This window comes from Brienomyrus brachyistius, chromosome 8, assembly GCF_023856365.1.
Source record: "Brienomyrus brachyistius isolate T26 chromosome 8, BBRACH_0.4, whole genome shotgun sequence".
Classification (NCBI taxonomy): Eukaryota; Metazoa; Chordata; class Actinopteri; order Osteoglossiformes; family Mormyridae; genus Brienomyrus; species Brienomyrus brachyistius.
The window spans coordinates 12,933,017-12,952,731 of NC_064540.1; the positions used below are offsets into that span (position 1 = coordinate 12,933,017).

The 19,715-nt window shown below is 36.3% G+C and overlaps 1 protein-coding gene across 3 annotated transcripts; it reads left to right on the plus strand.

The window, feature by feature from the left end:
• Window positions 1-9,796: 9,796 nt before the first annotated feature.
• On the plus strand, window positions 9,797-18,230 carry cldn19 (claudin 19). 3 transcript variants are annotated; one of them, XM_049021665.1, is made up of 5 exons: window positions 9,798-10,596; window positions 13,425-13,589; window positions 14,000-14,084; window positions 14,342-14,488; window positions 16,812-18,230. In XM_049021665.1, exons 1-5 carry the CDS (start codon window positions 10,374-10,376, stop codon window positions 16,858-16,860), a joined length of 669 nt encoding a protein of 222 aa, XP_048877622.1. In that variant the 5' UTR covers window positions 9,798-10,373; the 3' UTR covers window positions 16,861-18,230. The 3 variants fall into 3 exon arrangements, with proteins under 3 accessions (XP_048877624.1, XP_048877622.1, XP_048877623.1); XM_049021666.1 differs by lacking the exon at window positions 16,812-18,230 and adding an exon at window positions 16,312-16,780; XM_049021667.1 differs by lacking the exon at window positions 14,342-14,488 and having other exon boundaries at window positions 9,797-10,596.
• The last annotated feature ends 1,485 nt before the right edge of the window (window positions 18,231-19,715 follow it).

Sequence of the window (19,715 nt, forward strand, 5' to 3'; positions counted from 1 at the left end):
GAACACCAGTGAAAATATATTGCAATTATTTATTAGAAAATTCTATTTATTCAACACTATCGTATTAATTAACTCCAATGCATTCGTAGCCAACGTTAAAGTCAAATAGTATGCCTAGAACATAGTACCTGTATAGCTTTATAATGACTTCCTTTCAAAGGTCCTGCATTATTAGGCAGCTAGGTTTTGAAAAAAGACCTATTTAAAGAGAGCAGAATACATTCCAAATGACTTGGAAAGTTAATGTTTCACCCATCCATTTTCCATAACTGCTTATGCAATGCTGGGTTATCTAGTAGGCTCCATTGCTTATACAGGGGGAAATTTACAGATATCAACTCGCCTATACCAAGGCTTTACCATTGGACTAGTGTGTTGAATGTCAAAAGGATATCCTCAACAAAGGGACAATATCCGAACTCGAAAAAAATCACTTATGTATGTTTATTTTTGCCTGTTTCATGCAAGGAAATCATTGGAATTAGACCTCTTTCATTGAGTTCATATGCTTTCCTGTTTTATAAACGTACCATCCTGGGGGTCTCTTCTTAATTTTGTGAACCAAAGCACACAGCTGGTCCACAATCACTAAATCATCAAGCAACCAATTAAAGATCAGAAAATATGCTGATATTCAGTTTACTTTTATTAAATAGGATATATGTTAATGTTTCTGATTTTAATTTTCACTTTTATGGCATATAAAGTTTCAATATAAAAAGCAGAGGTGGCAATTTCAGGTCCAGAAAGTAAAAATCCAGACCAGATTTACTTTCAACCGACCAGCTGAGTCCTCTGTGACTGTGACTCTTTATGCTCAACTGGTTGGTTGAAAGTAAATGGCCCTGAAATTGCCACCTCTGATAAAAAGTGTTGACTAATTTGACTAAAGAAACACAAGTTGATTTTATTATAAAAGCCTGTAGCTTTAAATGTGCAGTGGTGTAAGCTGCATCATGCTCTTTCACTCCTTCCTTGCATTGGGTGCAAATGAAAGTAACCATTACTTGTTTCCATGGAGACCCAGCAAGTTATTTACTTGGCAGGATTAGGCAAGACACAGCAGGCTGCAGACTCACTAAATTAATTGTGAACTTTGATTTGACAAGGTAATTGTGAAAATAAAGCAGCAGGCTGACAAAACTTGACTTTTGGTGTGATGCCTTTGAATATGGAAGATACAGAGTAAATGTATTCATTATGTGTTCATACCACCAACTTTGTTAGAATGCCTCTTATTTTTCTTCTGAAAGTTAATGCTTACTATGGAAGCAGGAGTGGACTAGGATAGATTCTATTTAATTTATTTTTATATACCGCCTTTCACAACAGCGTTGCCCCAGGCACTTTACACATGGTTGTGTTGTGATAAGTGCAACAACATAAAGAAATGGAAAGACAAAGAAATAATAGAAAGTCAGATGGCAACCGAGGAAACGAACCAAAAACTCCAAAGTAGGGAGAAAAAAAAAACCTCTGGGGGTCTAAGGTCAATTGGCTGCCCAACCCCCCAGGGGACACTAACATTATATATAAAAAAAGAAAACAGTGGGCTCGCTTGCTAAAAGTAAGGTATACATGGTATAGACTTCCATGGGACTGAACCAGGACTCCAGGTCAGATGATGCCCATCCTGGGTATCTTCCAGACACGTGGGGAGAAAGATAGAGAGCATGGGTGGTTAGAACATGCATTGATACATTAATGGACAAGCATAGTACATAACAATGGCATGTACAGCAGCAGCAATAATTATGGTGTGTTATATGTTAAGTTGCGGGTAAGCTAAACTGAAGTAATAGGTCTTCAGTCTGAGACTGATTCGGCATCTCAAACATAGGCTGGCAAACCATTCCACAATATAGGGGACCTGTAGCGGAATGCTTTCCCGCCAACTGTTACTTTTTTTAATTATGAAACAACAAGGGAACCTGCGTTCTGTGTTCTGAGTGGACGATACAGCTTGTAAACCTAAAGTAATGTTTTCTGTTAGGTACGCAGGTGGTAGACCTTTAGGTGCCTCGTATGTAGGCAGGAGAACTTTGAAGTCAGTCCAGAACCTAACAGGAAGCCAGTGCAGGGAACAAAGAGCAGGGATTATATCTTCGAACTTTCTGCTTCTAGTGACAATTCAAGCCGCTACATTTTGAATACGCTGCAAAGTATTTAACGTACAGTGTGTGCTCCCAGATAACAGAGCATTACAGTAGTCTAACCTAATATATACAAAAGCATGTATCAATATCTCAGTCTGTTGAATAGTAAGGAATCGTAGTAGTTTGGCAAGGTTACTTAACTGTACACATACAATTTGAATGAGAGACTTGCATCTAAGATGACACCTAGGTTACGGTTATGGGCTGAGCTGCTAAGCGAAAAGTTCATCCTATAAATTAGGAACAGCTGTACACATGCTTCATCATGCCGAAGCACCTTGGTGTAAAAGTTAAATGTTCACCCCAAATGAAGAGAATGTGCGATGCAAGTGACTTCAACCATGACATGATTGTTGGTGCCAAATGGAGTGGTTTGAATATTTCAGAAACTGGTGATCTCCTGGGATTTTCACACAGAATGGCGCAAAAAAACCAAAAACCATCTAGTGACAGGCAATTCTCTGGGCAGAAGTTCCTTGTTCATAAAAGGGGTCAGAAGAGAATGCCCAGACTAGGTCAAGGTGACAGGAAGGTTCTGGTAACTGAAATAACCACACCTTACAAAAGTGGTAAGTGGAAGAGCATCTCTGAATGCACAACATGTCGAACCTTGAGGTGGAAGGGGAACTACAACAGATATCGTGTTTGGCTCCTCTCCTGTCAACTAAGAACAAGAAACTGCGGCTACATTGGGCACAGGCTCACACACTGGGCCTATGAATATCAATCAAGTATCATCCTTAACATGAAGTTTTGTCAGAAAGGATTGTCAGGTTCAATAAAGACTGTAAATTAAGGAAGAATTTAATTCTGGTTTGGCAATTTACAGGCCAAAAGGGTATCCTTAAATGTATGTTGTGTTTCCTTTATGTGTAGCTTATAATTAGGATGGAATGCTTTAGTTTCTAATTATAGATCTGTTTCTTTTGAGCAGGAAGACTAGAGAGAAGCTTTGACAAATATCAGTGAATGACATTTAAACTTGTAGTCAATTGTTATGATTTATATATTTATGTTGGAAGCTTTCTGTGATTTTTGTTTGTATACTCTTTCTTTCATTCCTAATCTAATCTTCGCATGTTCCTAAAAAGGGGGAATCCTTCACACTGATTTTTGACCTCTCATATGTTTCCTTTTCCACAATAGTAAAGAATGAGATAAACTTCACTGGCAGATACCATGAAATCCATACCACTAGTTAAACCCCTGGAGTGGCTTACTGCATGCAGGAAGACAACAGCAGGCTGTCCTCATGCTCAAACTACAACAATGAGAAAACACTGACATTGTCTATGTAGCACAAGCTGAGGTTTGAGCCCCTATCAGAGACCCACTTGCCTGCCCTCAGTAGTCCTCCCTCGCTTGCATATATCCAATTGAAATGAGGTGGAGGGACATCAAGTGAGCTGTACATGGAAGAAAGCCCTCACACATCACACATTTGAAGCAATTCAGTGTGGAGGAGTTAAACCAAAATTCCTCCCAGTTGATACAAGAGATCCATAGGTAATTACTTACTTACAGTTAGATCCATAAGTATTTGGACACTCTTTGCAATCTTTGTAATTTTCTCTCTGTATATAACCACAATATATTTGAAATTAAGTAATTGAGATATGAGGGAAGTATAGATTTTCAGCTTTAATTTATGGGGTTTAACAAAGGTATTAAAATAAGCTGTCAGAAATTATAGCCATTTTTCATTTATCGTAAAATTTCACGATAAATCATTTCAAAACTTTTTTCAACTGTAATGTGACCTATATCCTGTACAAATCAATTTAGGGGGAAAAAACAAACAAATCTGTTAGGGGGAAAATATAAAAAACAAACAATAAACTGGTTGCATAAGTGTGCACACCTTACCATAATACTTTGTTGACGCACCTTTTGATCTTGACAAAGGTGACCTTTTTATGAAAATTCACTCCATTGCATGCTATAGCAAAGGCAGAGAACTTGCAAAGCATGAAAGGGTTCTTGTTGTTGAAAGGTATTAGTCAGTAGAAGGGTATCAAAAATTTTCCACAGCTTTAGATGTACCATGGACCACAATGAAGACAGTCTTCAGGAAGTGGAGAAAATGGTAAGGGAGGTTGCCAAGAGGCCTACAGCAACACTGAAGGAACTGCAGGAATTTCTGGCTAGTACTGGTTGTGACAATCTCCTGTATTCTCCATATGTCTGGGGTGGGGCCTATCCTGGCCCAGCTAAATTTTGCAAAAAAAATAATACATAAAGTCTCTGAAAAGTGGGAAAATGTGTTATGGTCTGATGAACGCAAGTTAGAACTTTTTGGCCACAATTCCAAAAGGTAGAATTGGTACAAACACAACACTGCACATCACCAAAAGACCACCATACCCACAGTGAATCATGGTGGTGGCAGCATCATGTTTGGGACTGTTTTTCTTCAGCTGGAACTGGGGCTTTAGTCAAGTTGAAGAGAATTAATAAACGGTACCAAATACCACTCAATTTTGGCCCAAAACCTTCAGGTGTCTGCTAGAAAGCTGAAGATGAATTTCAACTTTCAGCATGACAAGGACCCCAACCATACACCCAAATCAACAAAAAATGGATTTCCCAGAAGAAAATTCAAGTTTTGGAATAACCCAGCCAGAACCGAGACCTAAATCCAATCAAAAATCTGTGTCCTCCCAATCTGACAGATTTGGAGCACTTAACAATATTTGCCCATTCTTAATTGCTTATTATGACATGTTGATACACTACATTCTCACTAACTTGAAAATGTATCTTAAAAGAGGTTACAGTGAAATACAGTATTTGTAATTTTTGTGAGTATAGTACTTCACATCAGCTTAACTTCAGCGATATTAAAATCAGAATCATATTTCACTTTCAGCCAGGAACATGTACATGCAATAGGAATGAGCCATTCAGTTTCAGTGGTAGATGAGTAGGTGGCTGTTTCTGGAAGTCTTTGATCATTTCCTTTGTTTTTTGATTTACAAATACAGTAAAATCCCATTATTGTGGACTCGCTTATAACGGAATATTGTCTACAAGGGACAAGGTCTGCTGGTCCCGGCTGTGTGCCTTTAAGAACATGCAGAAAAAGCATTGGATATAGCGGACTTGCATGTAATGGAATTTTGCTTATAAGGGACAAACAATTTGCCCCCCAGGGCCACTTTTGGCTGTAGTTTTGTTCGGCTATAATGGACATGCAGGCTCCGCCTACAAGGCACGTAGCGTGCTGGTGATATCCAGCGCAGATACGTAGTCGGGATAATTAATAGTCACGCATCTGCTCAGGTAAAGTTGGATTACTACATGTACAATAATCTATACCACAAGTGTGTCTGCTAGGGTGTGGCATGAGTAAATGGTGTCCTGTAGTTGTGTTCTGGGCATACAGCAACTCTGGATATAACGGACTGTGTTGCCAGGTCCCTTGAAGTCTGTTATACGTGGATTTTACTGTACTATTTTTTTTTTATTTGGTTATAGTAATCAAGTAGTTTGCTTATAGTGTTCATTTTGGGTGTTATACATAACACAAGGAAAAAATGAAAGTGACGGTAATTCTTTTTTTACTTGCCTACTTTGCCTTGCGGTAACTGGTCTGCTTCTGGTTAGCTTCCTGAGGCCAATGCCGTGTGCACAGAAAACTGATAAGCTGCTAAAACGAGTCACTGATATACATCAGCAAAACTACATTAAGCTATATTTTTTGTACAGTACTGTACTGTATTATAGCATTTTTGAATTATACAGAGTTCAGTAATTTAATTTGTGCAGTACTATAATTTGAAAAGCTTTTTAAACAGCTGTACTTTATTTTGAGAGTCAATGAAATTCAGTAAGTAGCAATGCTGTATGTCTTATTCCCTTATATACATGAGATAAATATACAAATGTCAATTAGATGGTAATCTGCCTGAGACATAAAGAAAAAGGGGGAAAAAAATCGATTATAATGATCATCTGCTTATAATGATCAATTTCACCCAGATAGACATGATCACTATAAACATTTTTTGTTATTATTTGCAAGAAATGCAAGCTATTTGTTTTCTACTGTTTTTGGGGATTAAAACTGAAATGTGACCTTTTCCATGATACGTTTTCATTTCAAGCAATTTGTGCTGGGATTTCAGTTCGAAATATTCAATAAATAACCATAAATGGTTCATCTGTGTGTTTCCTTCAGTTACTTTAACATCATAAAGATAAACAGTCTGTCTATAGAGAAAATATCCCAGCTTTAATAGAAGAGCATATTTACAGTACTAACCATATCAATGAAATATGAGGGCAAAAAATCCCCACAAAATAATTGCTCATTAATCGAAATCAAGGTAAAACATTAATCATGATGTTGATTTGAGGAGATTTGACAGAACTTTCTTTCACCAAAATCAAACATCCATTTGATTATGCAACAGTCCTTGGACTCTGGTTGACGTCTGGCGTTTGTCCCTGTGGTCCCTGGTCCATTGTCCCTGGTGCCTGGTTCCGTCTCATGTTTGGTCTGTTTTGTCTGGTGGCCCTGTTCAATGTTGGTTTTTCCTGTCGTCCTTTTGTTTCCTGATCCAGCCCCTGCCTGTTCAGTATCCAATGTTGTGCCGTGTGTCCACTCCTGTCTTGTCCAGTGGTTCAGCCCCTCTGGTTTTGTGTGGTGTCTGTTCCGGCTACCCTGTCAGTCCTGCCATGCTCTGTTCTGTCCGGTGTCCTATCTGTCCCTAGCCTTGTATATCCACCCTTGTGTTTGGTCCCTTTGGTCCTCCCCCCATTCGTCCTCCGTGCCTAGAGGACACACTTTGGGATGGGGTACTGTTAAATCCTGCCCATTATACCAAAAGATTCTGAATGTCACTGAACCAAAACGACAAGTAAGTCATTAAAACATAAACTTCTATTTGTTTAATTACTACAAAAAGAAAAAGAATTCCTCTATACCATGGTCTGTTACTTGTGGTCAGCCAAAATGACAGCAATTAAAGTAGATGATTCAAAATCAAATGATTCATGTATGCATAGATTGGGTCAGGCTTGCAGTTTTAATGGGAAAAAAGTAGCAATAACTTGCACATATCTTAAGTAGTTTCATTTTTAGCATGTGTTACGGCAAACAGACACAGTAAAATGTATTACCAATGAAAAAGGATTTGTTGGGCTTTATCTGCCTGTTTTAATACAGTTAATGATGATGTTAGTAGACAAAAACTAAATATACAGTGAACATGAAATAGGATAGGAAATGTTCTTCACAGGGTGCTTTGGCACCTATTCATAACATAGCAGTTAAGGGATGTTTGTTTTTTTTGCACATTTTCAATCATTGTGCCCATTTTCACTATTCGCCCCTGATCTGTGCTTTTACAGGAGTCTCCTTTTAGAGTCATGTTTATGTTGCCGATGTTGACTTATTCTCCACAGACAGCAGCCCTTCACTGGAACCAGGTGTACAATGCTCTAGAAAACATGGCCTATTTTTCCTATTCCAGATCAACATTCCTTTGGTGGGACCCCACATTATGTCCACAATGGAGCCACCCAGCCCAGACAACAAATAAGTGCCTCCCTTATGCCCTTTCAGCAGATGTAGCTGTCAAGGGTACTCTGATGTCTTGGAAACGACAGTAACACAAATCCTTAATGTGCACACTGTATTTGAATCATTCTGATGGAGAATGGTCTGGGATGCCTTGGGCCTACATCTTCAAATGGAGAATGGTGGCTAATTACTGGACGCTAATAAGGTAGTACAAGGACTGGAAACAAAAGCCTTTCCCATGTCTGAACACATAGGGAGTCTCTGGGAGGTCTTGTCCATGCATTTCAGTCTTGTCTTGTTAGCTGAAAACTTGTCTTTGATCATGTCAGCTGACTTTTAAGCTCAGCTTAATATTGAGTCTTGTTAATTACATTGCTACTTTCAGCTTGTTTTAATTATCACATTGTTAAGATTCCAGTTAAATAATTAAAAGAAAGTAAAAAATTATAAAACAAAATTCAATAAAGTTATTAAAAAATAAAAAGTGTATGTTAAAACAATTCTATAATTGTATTAAAATTACCTGACAGAAATGACCTGATAATTCACTTAGGTTGAGTTGGTGCAGCCATCCTGAAGCCTCAATGTTTTTCCTCAATGCACTTGCACAGATTTGTTAAGGCACATAGCATAACCCCTATGGCATTTTAATCCATCTAAGAGCAAAGGGGCTTTGTGACCAAGGGCTCATTCGGTGTACACAGTCCTGTGAATTCAATTCAAATGTAAACTATGAAGGGGGGGAGGCTGCTTTGCAGATGGAAAATATTTTTGGAAATAATTCAGTTGAATAATACATTTATGTAATGAAACTTATCATAGAGTATTTTAGGGTAAAAAGGTAGAGATTCAGACTCTCTGAGGTCTGGGGATTTAACAATGGAAATGGACTTTTCATTGAAAATTGGGTGTGGCCAGTAGTCGTCTTGTCATAAACAAAATCACAAATGGACATGCCGTAAACTATCACACTTGTGCTGCATTTGCAATCAGGTAGCATCGTTAAACTGATTTTATACATTTCCAATCAGGTAACTGAGCTAGGTTTATGTGTTCTATATGTGCATGAAACTTATTTAAATGGGACAGTGAGCATTGCTCCCTTCTTAGTTTTTGCCGGTCGTTAAATGTAAGTTTCAGCTTGTTTTGGTTCAGAGTATAACTTCTTAAATGGTGGGGCTGGGTTTCATTTGCTTGTTTTATTTCAGGGTTTTGGACAGGGTTGCTGGCATTGTTAGCAGCTTTGCGGTTCCATGTGCCATCGTTTTGTTTTTGTGTTTGTGGTCCTGATTAACCAGAGTACTGCAGCTGGTGTGCCAGGCAACTGACGCCTTCTTTTTAGGTCTGTTGTGGTTATCCTGTTTTTGTGTTTCAGCCCCATTTTCATGTTCCTGTGTTCTGGTTGCTGTCCCTTTGCACTTGTTTGGCTTTTGTGCACCTTGTTCTGGAGCTGCCTGTCCATTTAGCTGCCCCAGTTCCATTGGCTGCTTATTTCCTGCGGTATGTTGTCTCATGGTTTCAGGAACCAATGGGCAGAAAACCAGGCACTGTGGATGAATAGCTCAGCTCAAAGTGCTCTGTTTGGGTGTGGAAGCCAATAAATTTATTTTAAGTGAATGCTTTTGAGTCTGTGTTGTGACACAGAAAGCTGTCATTAACAGCATGGTATAGTGAACTATGTGCCTCAGTGGCTTATTTAACAAACACCAGCATATTATATCTCAAGACATTCACTTAGGTTTAACTTTTTGCTACACTGAAACTTTTTTTTTTTTTAAGGGTCATGGGTCTGATGTTCACCTCCCAGATTCCTTGTGCTTTTTGATAGACAACATTCAACTACATTTGATGCTACTGTCAGGATATTTAAATGGTTTTGTATTCATGAGGCTAAATTTATTTGTATTCGGCTGTAAAGTAATTAGAGCAAAATGTAATAGGCTCTGTTTGTTTGGGAAATGACTTCACTAGTGATCTTACCACTCTGAGTACCTAATTATTTGAATGCCTGGAATTCTCTCAGTGGGCGTAGCTTTTGCTTTCCTACCAGCCAATCAGCGGCCTGGTTTACGCCCCTTTCACATTCTGCAGTTGAGTCTGTCAAAGCTTTTTTGTTCCAAAGTTTTTATTGCAGTTCAACCCCTTGACCACCATCCAAACCCACCAGAGTGTGACAAGAACACTATGCAGTCTCCAGTGAGCTCGCTTCTGAGCCCTGACGGCCGTTCTAGTCTCTGAAGTATTTTTTCTGAATCTCAAAGCAGCATCCAGGTACAGACTGTTTAAAAGCAACACAGAAGCCTCTGACCGAGCCTAGCGTAACTGTCAATGAGGGATCACCCTCCTCCCTCCAAGCTTTTGAATCACTGGGAAGGAAAGACAATCTCCAAATGACAGAGTGGGCTGTGGACACGAGCAAAACAAAGAACTTGCAGTTGACTAAACAGGCAACAGAAGGAGAAATAGCGCACATGATCTTCCAGCTGTGGTTACAGTTTGCTGTTTGATTTTTAAAAGGAAGTATAAGACGGCAAGTCCGGCTTTGGAGGTGAAGAAACATTTTCTGTTGTACCAGCAAAGGGTGAACTTTATTATCTCTGTTTGAGGGGATTTCTTAGGAGATCTCGGTGGACTTTCCTAACGAAAAAGGAATACAAGCTCAAAAATCCTCTACTCACATCTGTTTAGAAATGGCTAATTCTGGATTCCAGCTTTTGGGGTACTTCTTAGCACTTGGAGGGTGGATTGGCATCATCTCAACCACAGCGCTGCCACAATGGAAGCAATCATCTTATGCTGGGGATGCCATTATTACAGCAGTTGGGCTATATGAAGGCCTTTGGATGTCCTGTGCTTCCCAGAGCACTGGGCAGGTGCAGTGCAAAGTCTTCGATTCAATGTTGTCATTAGATGGTGAGTTTAAGTGGGACCCTAGTCTTCCTGGGTCTTTCAGCTTTCATACAGATTTGTTCTCTTGTCAAACATGTCTATATCGAATGTAACTTGGGTTGTATAGCTGGATATGCACTGGAAAAAATGTTGCTGCTCATTCTCAACGTAATATCAACAGGCATTCCTCTTTAGGGTTAAACCTTAAACTTTTTATTATAAATACAGTTCCTTAAACATATTGAAACCTACATAGTATTCTGTCACATCTAAGTTAAATCAGGAAATGTATTGCAGAACCTGGCTATACTTTAATCTTCGTGGCTTTGTTACTACGTCAATATGCAGCACTATCCATTCAAACAAACAACCTTTGCATTTATTTTTCTCAATTTGCAAATGTTATGGCATATAAGTATACAATATGTATTCAAATTTATTGCACTAAAACAATAAAATATTTATTATACATTACATTATGTATAGTAGGCCTACAGAATAAAGTTCTTTATAATTAAATGAATGATTCATGAATTTGCTCTTTTGGTTTTCGGCTGTTGGGTACGAGTTACCAGCAGTTAATTACATTAATTTTATTTCGTTACAAAGAAACTAATGCTGTGAAACAAAGTACAGAGACTGTCAGCATAAGGACATTCTTGGGTATATTTTGAGATCACAAAGTTAATTCTAGAGACACTGTCTTATGTAATTAATACTTTAAGATTTGCTTTGTTAATGCTTAAAATTCATTTGTTAAAAAATGTCAGATCTGTTATAATCTTTTCAATTTATGATTTAAAAATTATTTTAAAAATATTATTGCAGGGCATGTTTCAAGGATTCAATCCTATTAGTTATCAGTGTAATAAATGCAGCTTATTGTTCCTCTAATAAGAAGCAGTTGTTATGAGAAGAAAAGCCCAGTGCTGGGCCAGTCGCCAAAGTCATTTTCACAATGTGAAATCTGTTTCCCCGCATCTTATGAAAACATTGTTTGTGTGTTCGATTTTTACATAGCCTATAGTAAGTTAGTAGCTAAATGTGTTTTTTTTTTTATAAGTAGGAACAGGGACATACAGCTTGATGATAATCTTTCCTAATTGCATTTTTATAATATAGTTATCTATAGATGTTTTAGAGTGATTTTAAAGTTTTTATTTTCACCATAGAAGTTTATCCTATGTTTATATATTTATATATACTTCCAGACGTCATGCACGATTTTACATACTTTCCTTGGTATTGTTTCTACATTTTCTGTGATGTGTCTAATGCAAATTGAATTGATTTTCCCCTCATTTATTGTGTATGTATAAAATGAGTTTAATGATGCTATATATCATATTTTCTCTGTACTACTGTAAACAATAATGAGACATTACATGAAGGCCATACATAAAGCATAAATGGAAATTATATAAAAATGGCAAATTAAATTTAATCAAACCATGACTGATAAGTGAGTGAATGGTGTGTGAGTGTGCCATCCTAGGTTGTTCCCTGCCTTGCACTCGTAGCCTCTGGGATAGGCTCCGGACCCCCGACAACCCTGAATACGGCAACCAGTTACAGAAGATGGATGGATAGACGATAAATGTTATTAATGACTTGCCAATTATGAGACAGAAAGTGAAACAAACCCAGTTTAATAAATCTAAAGCTTTAAATTTCTACTGATTAGAAGAATTGGTATCACAAACTTTACAGTGTGAACAGAAGGATAGGAAATCTGTTTTTACAACTGGTGATTTGGTGATGGGACCATACCTGTTTATCCACCATATTGGAGTTTTACTATCAATACTCCTAACTGATGCGTTACACACAGAACCACTAAATCTGTTGTTTTCAATCCGAGCTATGTCTTTAATTGTGTAATTATATATAACATGTATAATTTGCAGTATACATGCAGTCTTGTCAGAGCATAACTTTTGATTTTGCAGTAAGTCCCGCTTCACAAGAACAGTAATTTATTGGAGTGGCAGTAACATTTCCTTATTAGATGAATATAATAATCCAATCATTAAATCTAAATACAGAAACCTATATAACCCTTATGCGTCTTCTGATCCATTTCTATGGCCATATTCTCAGTAGTTTTTGTTTATTGTGACATCTGCTACAAGACCTTTCATCATCCAATGTTAGTCTTGAACATTTTTCACACATTACATTAGAAAGCAAGAAAGAGCCCCATAGAAACTTACAGTAGAAGCTCTGAATAAAGAATCAGAATGAAGTATGAATGAGTCACAGTCATAGGGAAATGCTAAACCAGCGAGAGGGACATTCACAATGAACAATGTCCAGTTAAGGGAGTGGGCACAATGAACACCTTATTGCTTTATTACTTACATGTCGTTCTTTTGATCCAGGCACTACCAGTCTTGTATCAGGGTGTGGATTACGGGTGATTGTGCAAATTTCTTGCAAACTTTACACACATACACACACACACATACACACAGAGTTTTGTAATTATATTATGTTGACTCATACATTTCTATGTGGAAAACTCTAATCCCAACATGACGACCTTAAGCCCTATGAAGCCCTAAGCTTAACCAAAATATGAGACTTTCTGCATTTTTTGTTTTTTGATTACATTTACAGATCTTTGCGGGGACCTGAAAAATAGTCCCCACATCAAAATAACAGGTTTTTATCACATTGTGGGGGACATAATACACATACACACACACACACACACACACACACGCACACACACCTATTAATCCTTTGTACATGATTCCTAAAATTACATTTATAAAATGGAATTTTTTCTGCACATTCATTCGGATTTCTTACTGATTTCCTCCAACTGCACCCATCTCCTTGCTTTGCAGTGCATATCCAGACATGCCGGGCTCTGATGGTAGTTTCTGTTCTGATGGGGTTCATCGCCATCATCGTCAGTGTGGTAGGAATGAAGTGCACCAGAGTTGGAGACAACAACCCGCTGACCAAGAGCCGCATCGCTGTCTCCGGCGGGGTGCTCTTCCTGCTCGCCGGTGAGCTCTCCACACATACCACACACTCATTATTATCTTCTTTTATTGCCTAGCAAATCTTGTACATTATACCTTTGGTTGAATTCTAAAGGGTTTACTGGAAATGATGATTTTCTATTGGTGAACAGCACACCAAGCTAAACAGATCATTTTAACTGAAATGGGTTCTTGTAAGATGTTTTTTATGATTCAATGGATCATTTGTGTCTTATTTTTTGAATGAAAAATACAGTCCTTAAATTTACATGATACAAATTTACAAAATAACTTTTAGGCCTGTAGCTTTGATTTAGGCCTACTTGCTAAAGGCAATCAAATGAAGACGCTGCACATATCCCCCCAAATCCCTGAATATGGAGGCCTGATCCTTACATTACGTCTTAAAATGAATGTGCTTGTTTTCTTTCCAGGGCTGTGTACACTGGTGTCAGTATCCTGGTATGCTACACAAGTGTCCCATCAGTTTTTTAATCCCAACACACCTGTAAATGCCAGGTAATTCAAATGCATCAGTACATTCATCTAATACTAATAGTATTATTTGTTTTAAAATTATTAGTGTAGTAATTGAGCCTGTTCCAAACTTAATAAACTTTTTGAAATATATGTGATAACATGAACTACAATGCTAAAAACCGTCTAAGACACAAGTTGCATACTTTTATTATATACATTTTTTTTATTGAGTTTTTTTTTATTTAGTTTTTTAAACAAACAAACTAATAAATAAATCATCTTGTGTTGTGTTGCAGGTATGAGTTTGGTTCTGCGCTTTTTGTTGGCTGGGCGGCAGCCAGCCTGACCATGTTAGGGGGGTCCTTCCTGTGCTGCTCTTGTCCTAATGAGGAGAGAAGAGGGCAGCAGTATTACCGACAATCACAGCCCTCCACAGCCAGGGAGTATGTGTAACACCTCTCTAGTAGTTTCAGCCAAGGGGCTCCTCACTTGCAGCATGATTATGACTTATTTTTAACTGCTCCCCCCATCCTCCCCTGCATTCTGCAGTCTTTTGCACACGCAGACGCACTAACATCCATATAGTATGCAAGTAAATAAATCTTAGGAGATGAGATTCAGGTGATTTCAAAGTAAACTTATGTAACATCCCTCCAAACATGAGTGCAGATTCAGATGAAATTTTATATATTTTTATTATGCAGTTTACAGAGATGCAAAAATAATTTTCTTTTTCTAACTTCATATTTTTAGAATTTTATGAAAACATTCAGCTTAAATAAAGTAAAACTTTTGAGGTAAATAAAAGCTACTAAGGCTTTTCATATTTTAATTAATAAAAGCAAAAGTAGACTATAAATTCTGTTAGCTAAAATATTTATGTTTACATATCAAGCATATAATTATATAACAGTCTTAACTGTAATGTTTTAAATGGAACACTATATAACATAATAGAAAAATGAAACATTTCTATCTAATTAAAATTTTGGAATATATTAACTTGGCCACAATGTCAAGCAATTTTGTGGCAAGATTATTAGATTGATCGAAACACATTACAGAAATAAAGACACATCAAATAAAATGTATCTTCATATAAGGAGTAATTTGCTTATGAAATAAAGTAAAAAAAAATTTATAAGACTATCAATTAAAAACAAAAACGAACATTAAATCATAAAACAGAAAGGGACCAGGAAGCAAAGAGTGGGTAGAAGTCACATGCAATGAATTACGGCTGACAAAAGCCAATCATGCGTGGGAACAAAGGGGGAAAAAAATGGGATAATCTGTCGAGTGTGTAAGGTGCAACGTGAACAAAGCATAAATGTCTCTCACAATTTGGAATATTTACTCCATATCAATATAATGTACTGAATGTGATGGCTATTGACGAATCCTCATTTTAAAGGATAATATTTTTATTGCTATTATCATGATTTTATTGATTTAAAACACTTTCAACACTGCACAACTGATAACACATCAACATCAGAGAAATGTGATTATGAAAGAAAGGATTATAGATTTACAGCTGTGTTATGTCAAACAAATATATAGAAACAAATATAATGGAAATATATAAGGCTTATTTGCTTGATTCAAAGTGGACTATTTTACTGTTTGATATAGCTTAAGCTTTTTTTTTTGTGAAGGTAAAATATACTGATGACACATGTCCATGTAGGATATATTTTTGGAACTATATGTACAGATTCCCTCAAGACAGCAACAAAGGCCTTTGATCAGTATGTTTTTATGCATGTAAAATGTATTGAAAACGGAATTTTAAAAATACATAAACTACTTGGAGAAAATTTCAAAGAATTTATGTTGTGTTCTTTTAAAATTTATATAATTCTATATGAGCAGGAGTAACTCAGCTTTGAAATAAAAATCTCTCTCTTTTGGCATGTTCATGGCATGTTCATTGGCATTTATGTTTTATACAATGCTGATCAATGTATCGCATATAACAAAACCAGCCTTTCAACACTGCATCACAACCATTTTAAATGATTAACAAAAGCGGAAGCTAAATTTGATCAGCTATAAAGTTACACTTTCAGACTGTGTTCTTCATGACAGCTGACTAGGTGAAATTAACTTTTAACAATTAATTTTTAAATATTTTAGTCTTTTTCTCTTGTCCATTTGCTTCTACTAGTAAACTACCACTGAAAGCACAAATCAAAAGAAAGTCTATATATGTATCCCTTCTTGTCTAATTCTGTTTTCTGACTGTTTTCTCTTTCTAATTCAGGGCTGAATTGTTGAGTGAAACTAGTTTCCCTGACTGACCACCCCTGCCTTTATTCGAAGATTATCCAAGTTCTACTCACTGTTTCCTTTTCCTTGATCCCACTTAGCTTCAAAATTTGGACCCATATTACACTTTTTTTAGTATATGCAATACAGTATAAATATATGTAATTTATAAGCAGCTGGTTTTAAAGTTCAAATTAAAATTCCCGCTTCCCCTCATCCTCAAGATTGCAATCTCCGTCATTTATTCACCTCTCTGTAAACTTGTTGGAAGAGGCATGTTAACTGAATATATTGATTTACTGTATACATTGTGTAGACCTAACTCCAAAAATTGTCAGTATAATGTTTAAGAATTATGTAATGATTTTATTTCTAGCATTGCGATTCCTACAGTGTGAATGATTAAATCAGTATTTCCTTTTGTTTTATGATTTTCTGAAAATATAATTGTGCATTTACTTAAACATGTTTTTTTTCTCTTTTTTTAAATTGCAGACCAAATGTAAAAAGTTCTCCACCAGACAAAGGAGAGCAGTACTTGTAGTTGGGCAAAGTGGGCAACTGTTGGTCACATGCTGTTTAGATTTTGCAACAAACAAGACACTCCCTCAAAAAAGCCATTAAGTATTATATCCATAGGCCCAACTGAAATGGACTGTATTCTTGAAATAAATTAGTTATTATTATTTTTTTCTTAATATTTACCCTAAGTTTTTAGATGACTTCGCCTTACAACTAAAATGATAAATTATAATAAAATACATTAAGTACAAAGTAGACAAGCAATCATCTGCTTGTATATATAAAAACAGACAATATTCAAAACAGCTAGCATGGCTAAATTTAATTTTCTTGTTTTTGTCACCATATTTTTCAGATGAAATTATTTTTGTCATTATAGTGGGTTAGCAGGTTTGACAGATCTATTTAAGGTAAGTCACAATAAATGAACATTCAATTAAAATGAATTAAAAGTAAATCTGACTAATAAAACAGTGACACTTTGGTTGCTCAAGAAAATTTGTATAAGATGCTGAAATCAGCAAATAGAAGCTATGTTGGGAAAGTGCAGTGGATTTGATGTCATTTGAAGTTATTCCACCACTGAAGAACTAGGTAGGACATTCCCCCAGGAACAAGTGTACAAAGCACTCCAAAAATATCCTGCTAGAATGAGAGTAGCAATTCATCAGAAAAACATACATCACTTTAACATAATACTAGAAAGAAGTTAATAATTAAAATGTTGACATTTTAAAACGTTACATTTAATTGGTCCGTATCTACTTAGAAATGTTCGGTGAATATTATTCTTGTTCTGAAAAAAAAGGATTGATTCTTCCTTATACTGTATTGTACATAAACTTGACATGAACTCACATATCATCATTTTTGCTAATTCATGGCTACATGTATAATTCACTTTTGATTTCAACAATCCTGTGTGCAGTTAAAGTAGCAGTTTTATACAAACATTATACAATGCTTTTAATGTGTGTCATTTCTAAGATATGTTGCATAAAATGTTGTGAGCTTATTTTTCACCTGGATATACACATGTAATACTAAAACATTATTATTGTATACTCCATTCTTTTTTTTTCCGGAAGAATAGGTAACCAAGACTTTCATGAAACTAAATTGTTTTGTATTGTCCCAAGTTCAGTTGAATTTCTGTTGGATGTGTTAAAACATATTAACATGTAACAAGCTGAAAAAAACAGAAGATAGTTAATAAAACAGAGTTATTAATATTATAACTATAATGGCAAGTACTCATTCATTCAGCTTAGAAGTTTATAATCACTTCCATATATACAACAGATTTCATTAGGGGTATTCAGCGAGCAATACACCATGTAAAATAAATTACTGTTCTGTTTTCTTTTTTGAATAAATTGCCATTGTATTTTGTAAAAATGTGTGTGTGTGTTTTTTAATCTGAAATTGAAGTTCTTTCAAAAGTTGTTCCAGATACAGTGTGGATTTGCCTTTGATATTCTTACATTGCCAGCACAGTGGTACAATAGTTCACACTATTGCCTCAAACCTCTAGGACCATGGTTTGCCCTCTGGCTCTGTGTGTGTGGGGATTACATGTTCTTACTGTGTCATCATGGGGCTTCCTCCCTTTTTTCCCCTCACAGTCCAAAATCATGCTAAGGTGAATTGAAGTCACAAAACTGTGTGCAGATGTGAATGATGTGTGTGCCCTGTGATGGGTTGGTGCCCTGTCCTGGGTTATACCGTGTCTTGTGCCCATAGCTTCCTGGATAGACTGCAGACCCCTGACCCTTAATAACAAGCAGGAACAGAAAATGGGTGAATTATTCCATTACCTGGGTAGTGTGCTACCTCAGGAGGCCCAGCGCACAAACCAAAGGGCACCTTGGACAGGAGGCCAGTCCATCACAGGGTGCCAGTTCACTCACACTGTATCGGAGATAGCAGTTTACCTAACCATATCTGGATGGAACTGAAGAAAAGTTTTTTTTCCCAAAAAAATTCTGCTTTCATAATATACATTTTAAGCTACAAAGACAATTATTGAAGCTTGATATATTTGATTATAGATTTGTAGTTCTTATGCAACCAATCCAACCTCAACAAACCATATAAACAGTTTGAGTCATCTATCAGTCCAGACAATTCATGTCCAAATGTATCAAACCTCCATCTCCCACCCTATGTGTGTGTGGAATTTCAATCTCTCTTCATGTCACATCGGTTTTCACCCACAGTTGAAAGACAAGCCTTGAATTTGCATTTCTAATTCTTACTAAGTGTGTGATATTTTTTGGGGGAAAAAACATAATGGAGCTCAGTGCTTTGATACATCTGGACGTGAAATATCATGACTGATAGATGACTCAAGCTGATTTTTGGTTTGTTGAGGTTGAATTTGTTGCATATAAGACAAATAAAATCTGAACTAGTTTTACTTTAGCCTCTATACCATAAATCTTAGAGAATCTGAGCCATAAGGTAAAATATTGGTCTTGGAATAATGAACACGTGACAAAGGTGATATATGTATATATATATATATATATATATATATATATATATATATATATATATATATATATAATATATAGTTTTATCAAAACATATAAAATATTGTTTGTATAGTTTTCAACATAATGACACATTTAAAATGTACCTGATATTTTTCCAATGATGGATTAAAGGAAAATACATTTTAATCCTTTTCGAATATACATATCTAGTCAAGTGTTATCCAATAACTCTGCATTTTCAGTAGCCAATAAGTCATTAAATCCTTTCACAGAATCACATGGGGTAATGCTGGCTTACATCTGTTGTCATGCAATGGCATCTATTATTGTGATTACAGTTCTTGACAGCAGCCTCTGATTAGGCATTCAAAGCATACAC

What these genes read in the sequence shown, in the direction of transcription:
- cldn19 (XM_049021665.1), top strand. Translation starts at nt 10,374, where the DNA reads ATGGCTAATTCTGGATTCCAGCTTTTGGGGTACTTCTTAGCACTTGGA. An exon ending in TTCAATGTTGTCATTAGATG is followed by an intron (nt 10,597 to 13,424) that starts GTGAGTTTAAGT and finishes CTTGCTTTGCAG; the next exon opens with TGCATATCCAGACATGCCGG. An exon ending in CAGCCCTCCACAGCCAGGGA is followed by an intron (nt 14,489 to 16,811) that starts GTATGTGTAACA and finishes TTTAAATTGCAG; the next exon opens with ACCAAATGTAAAAAGTTCTC.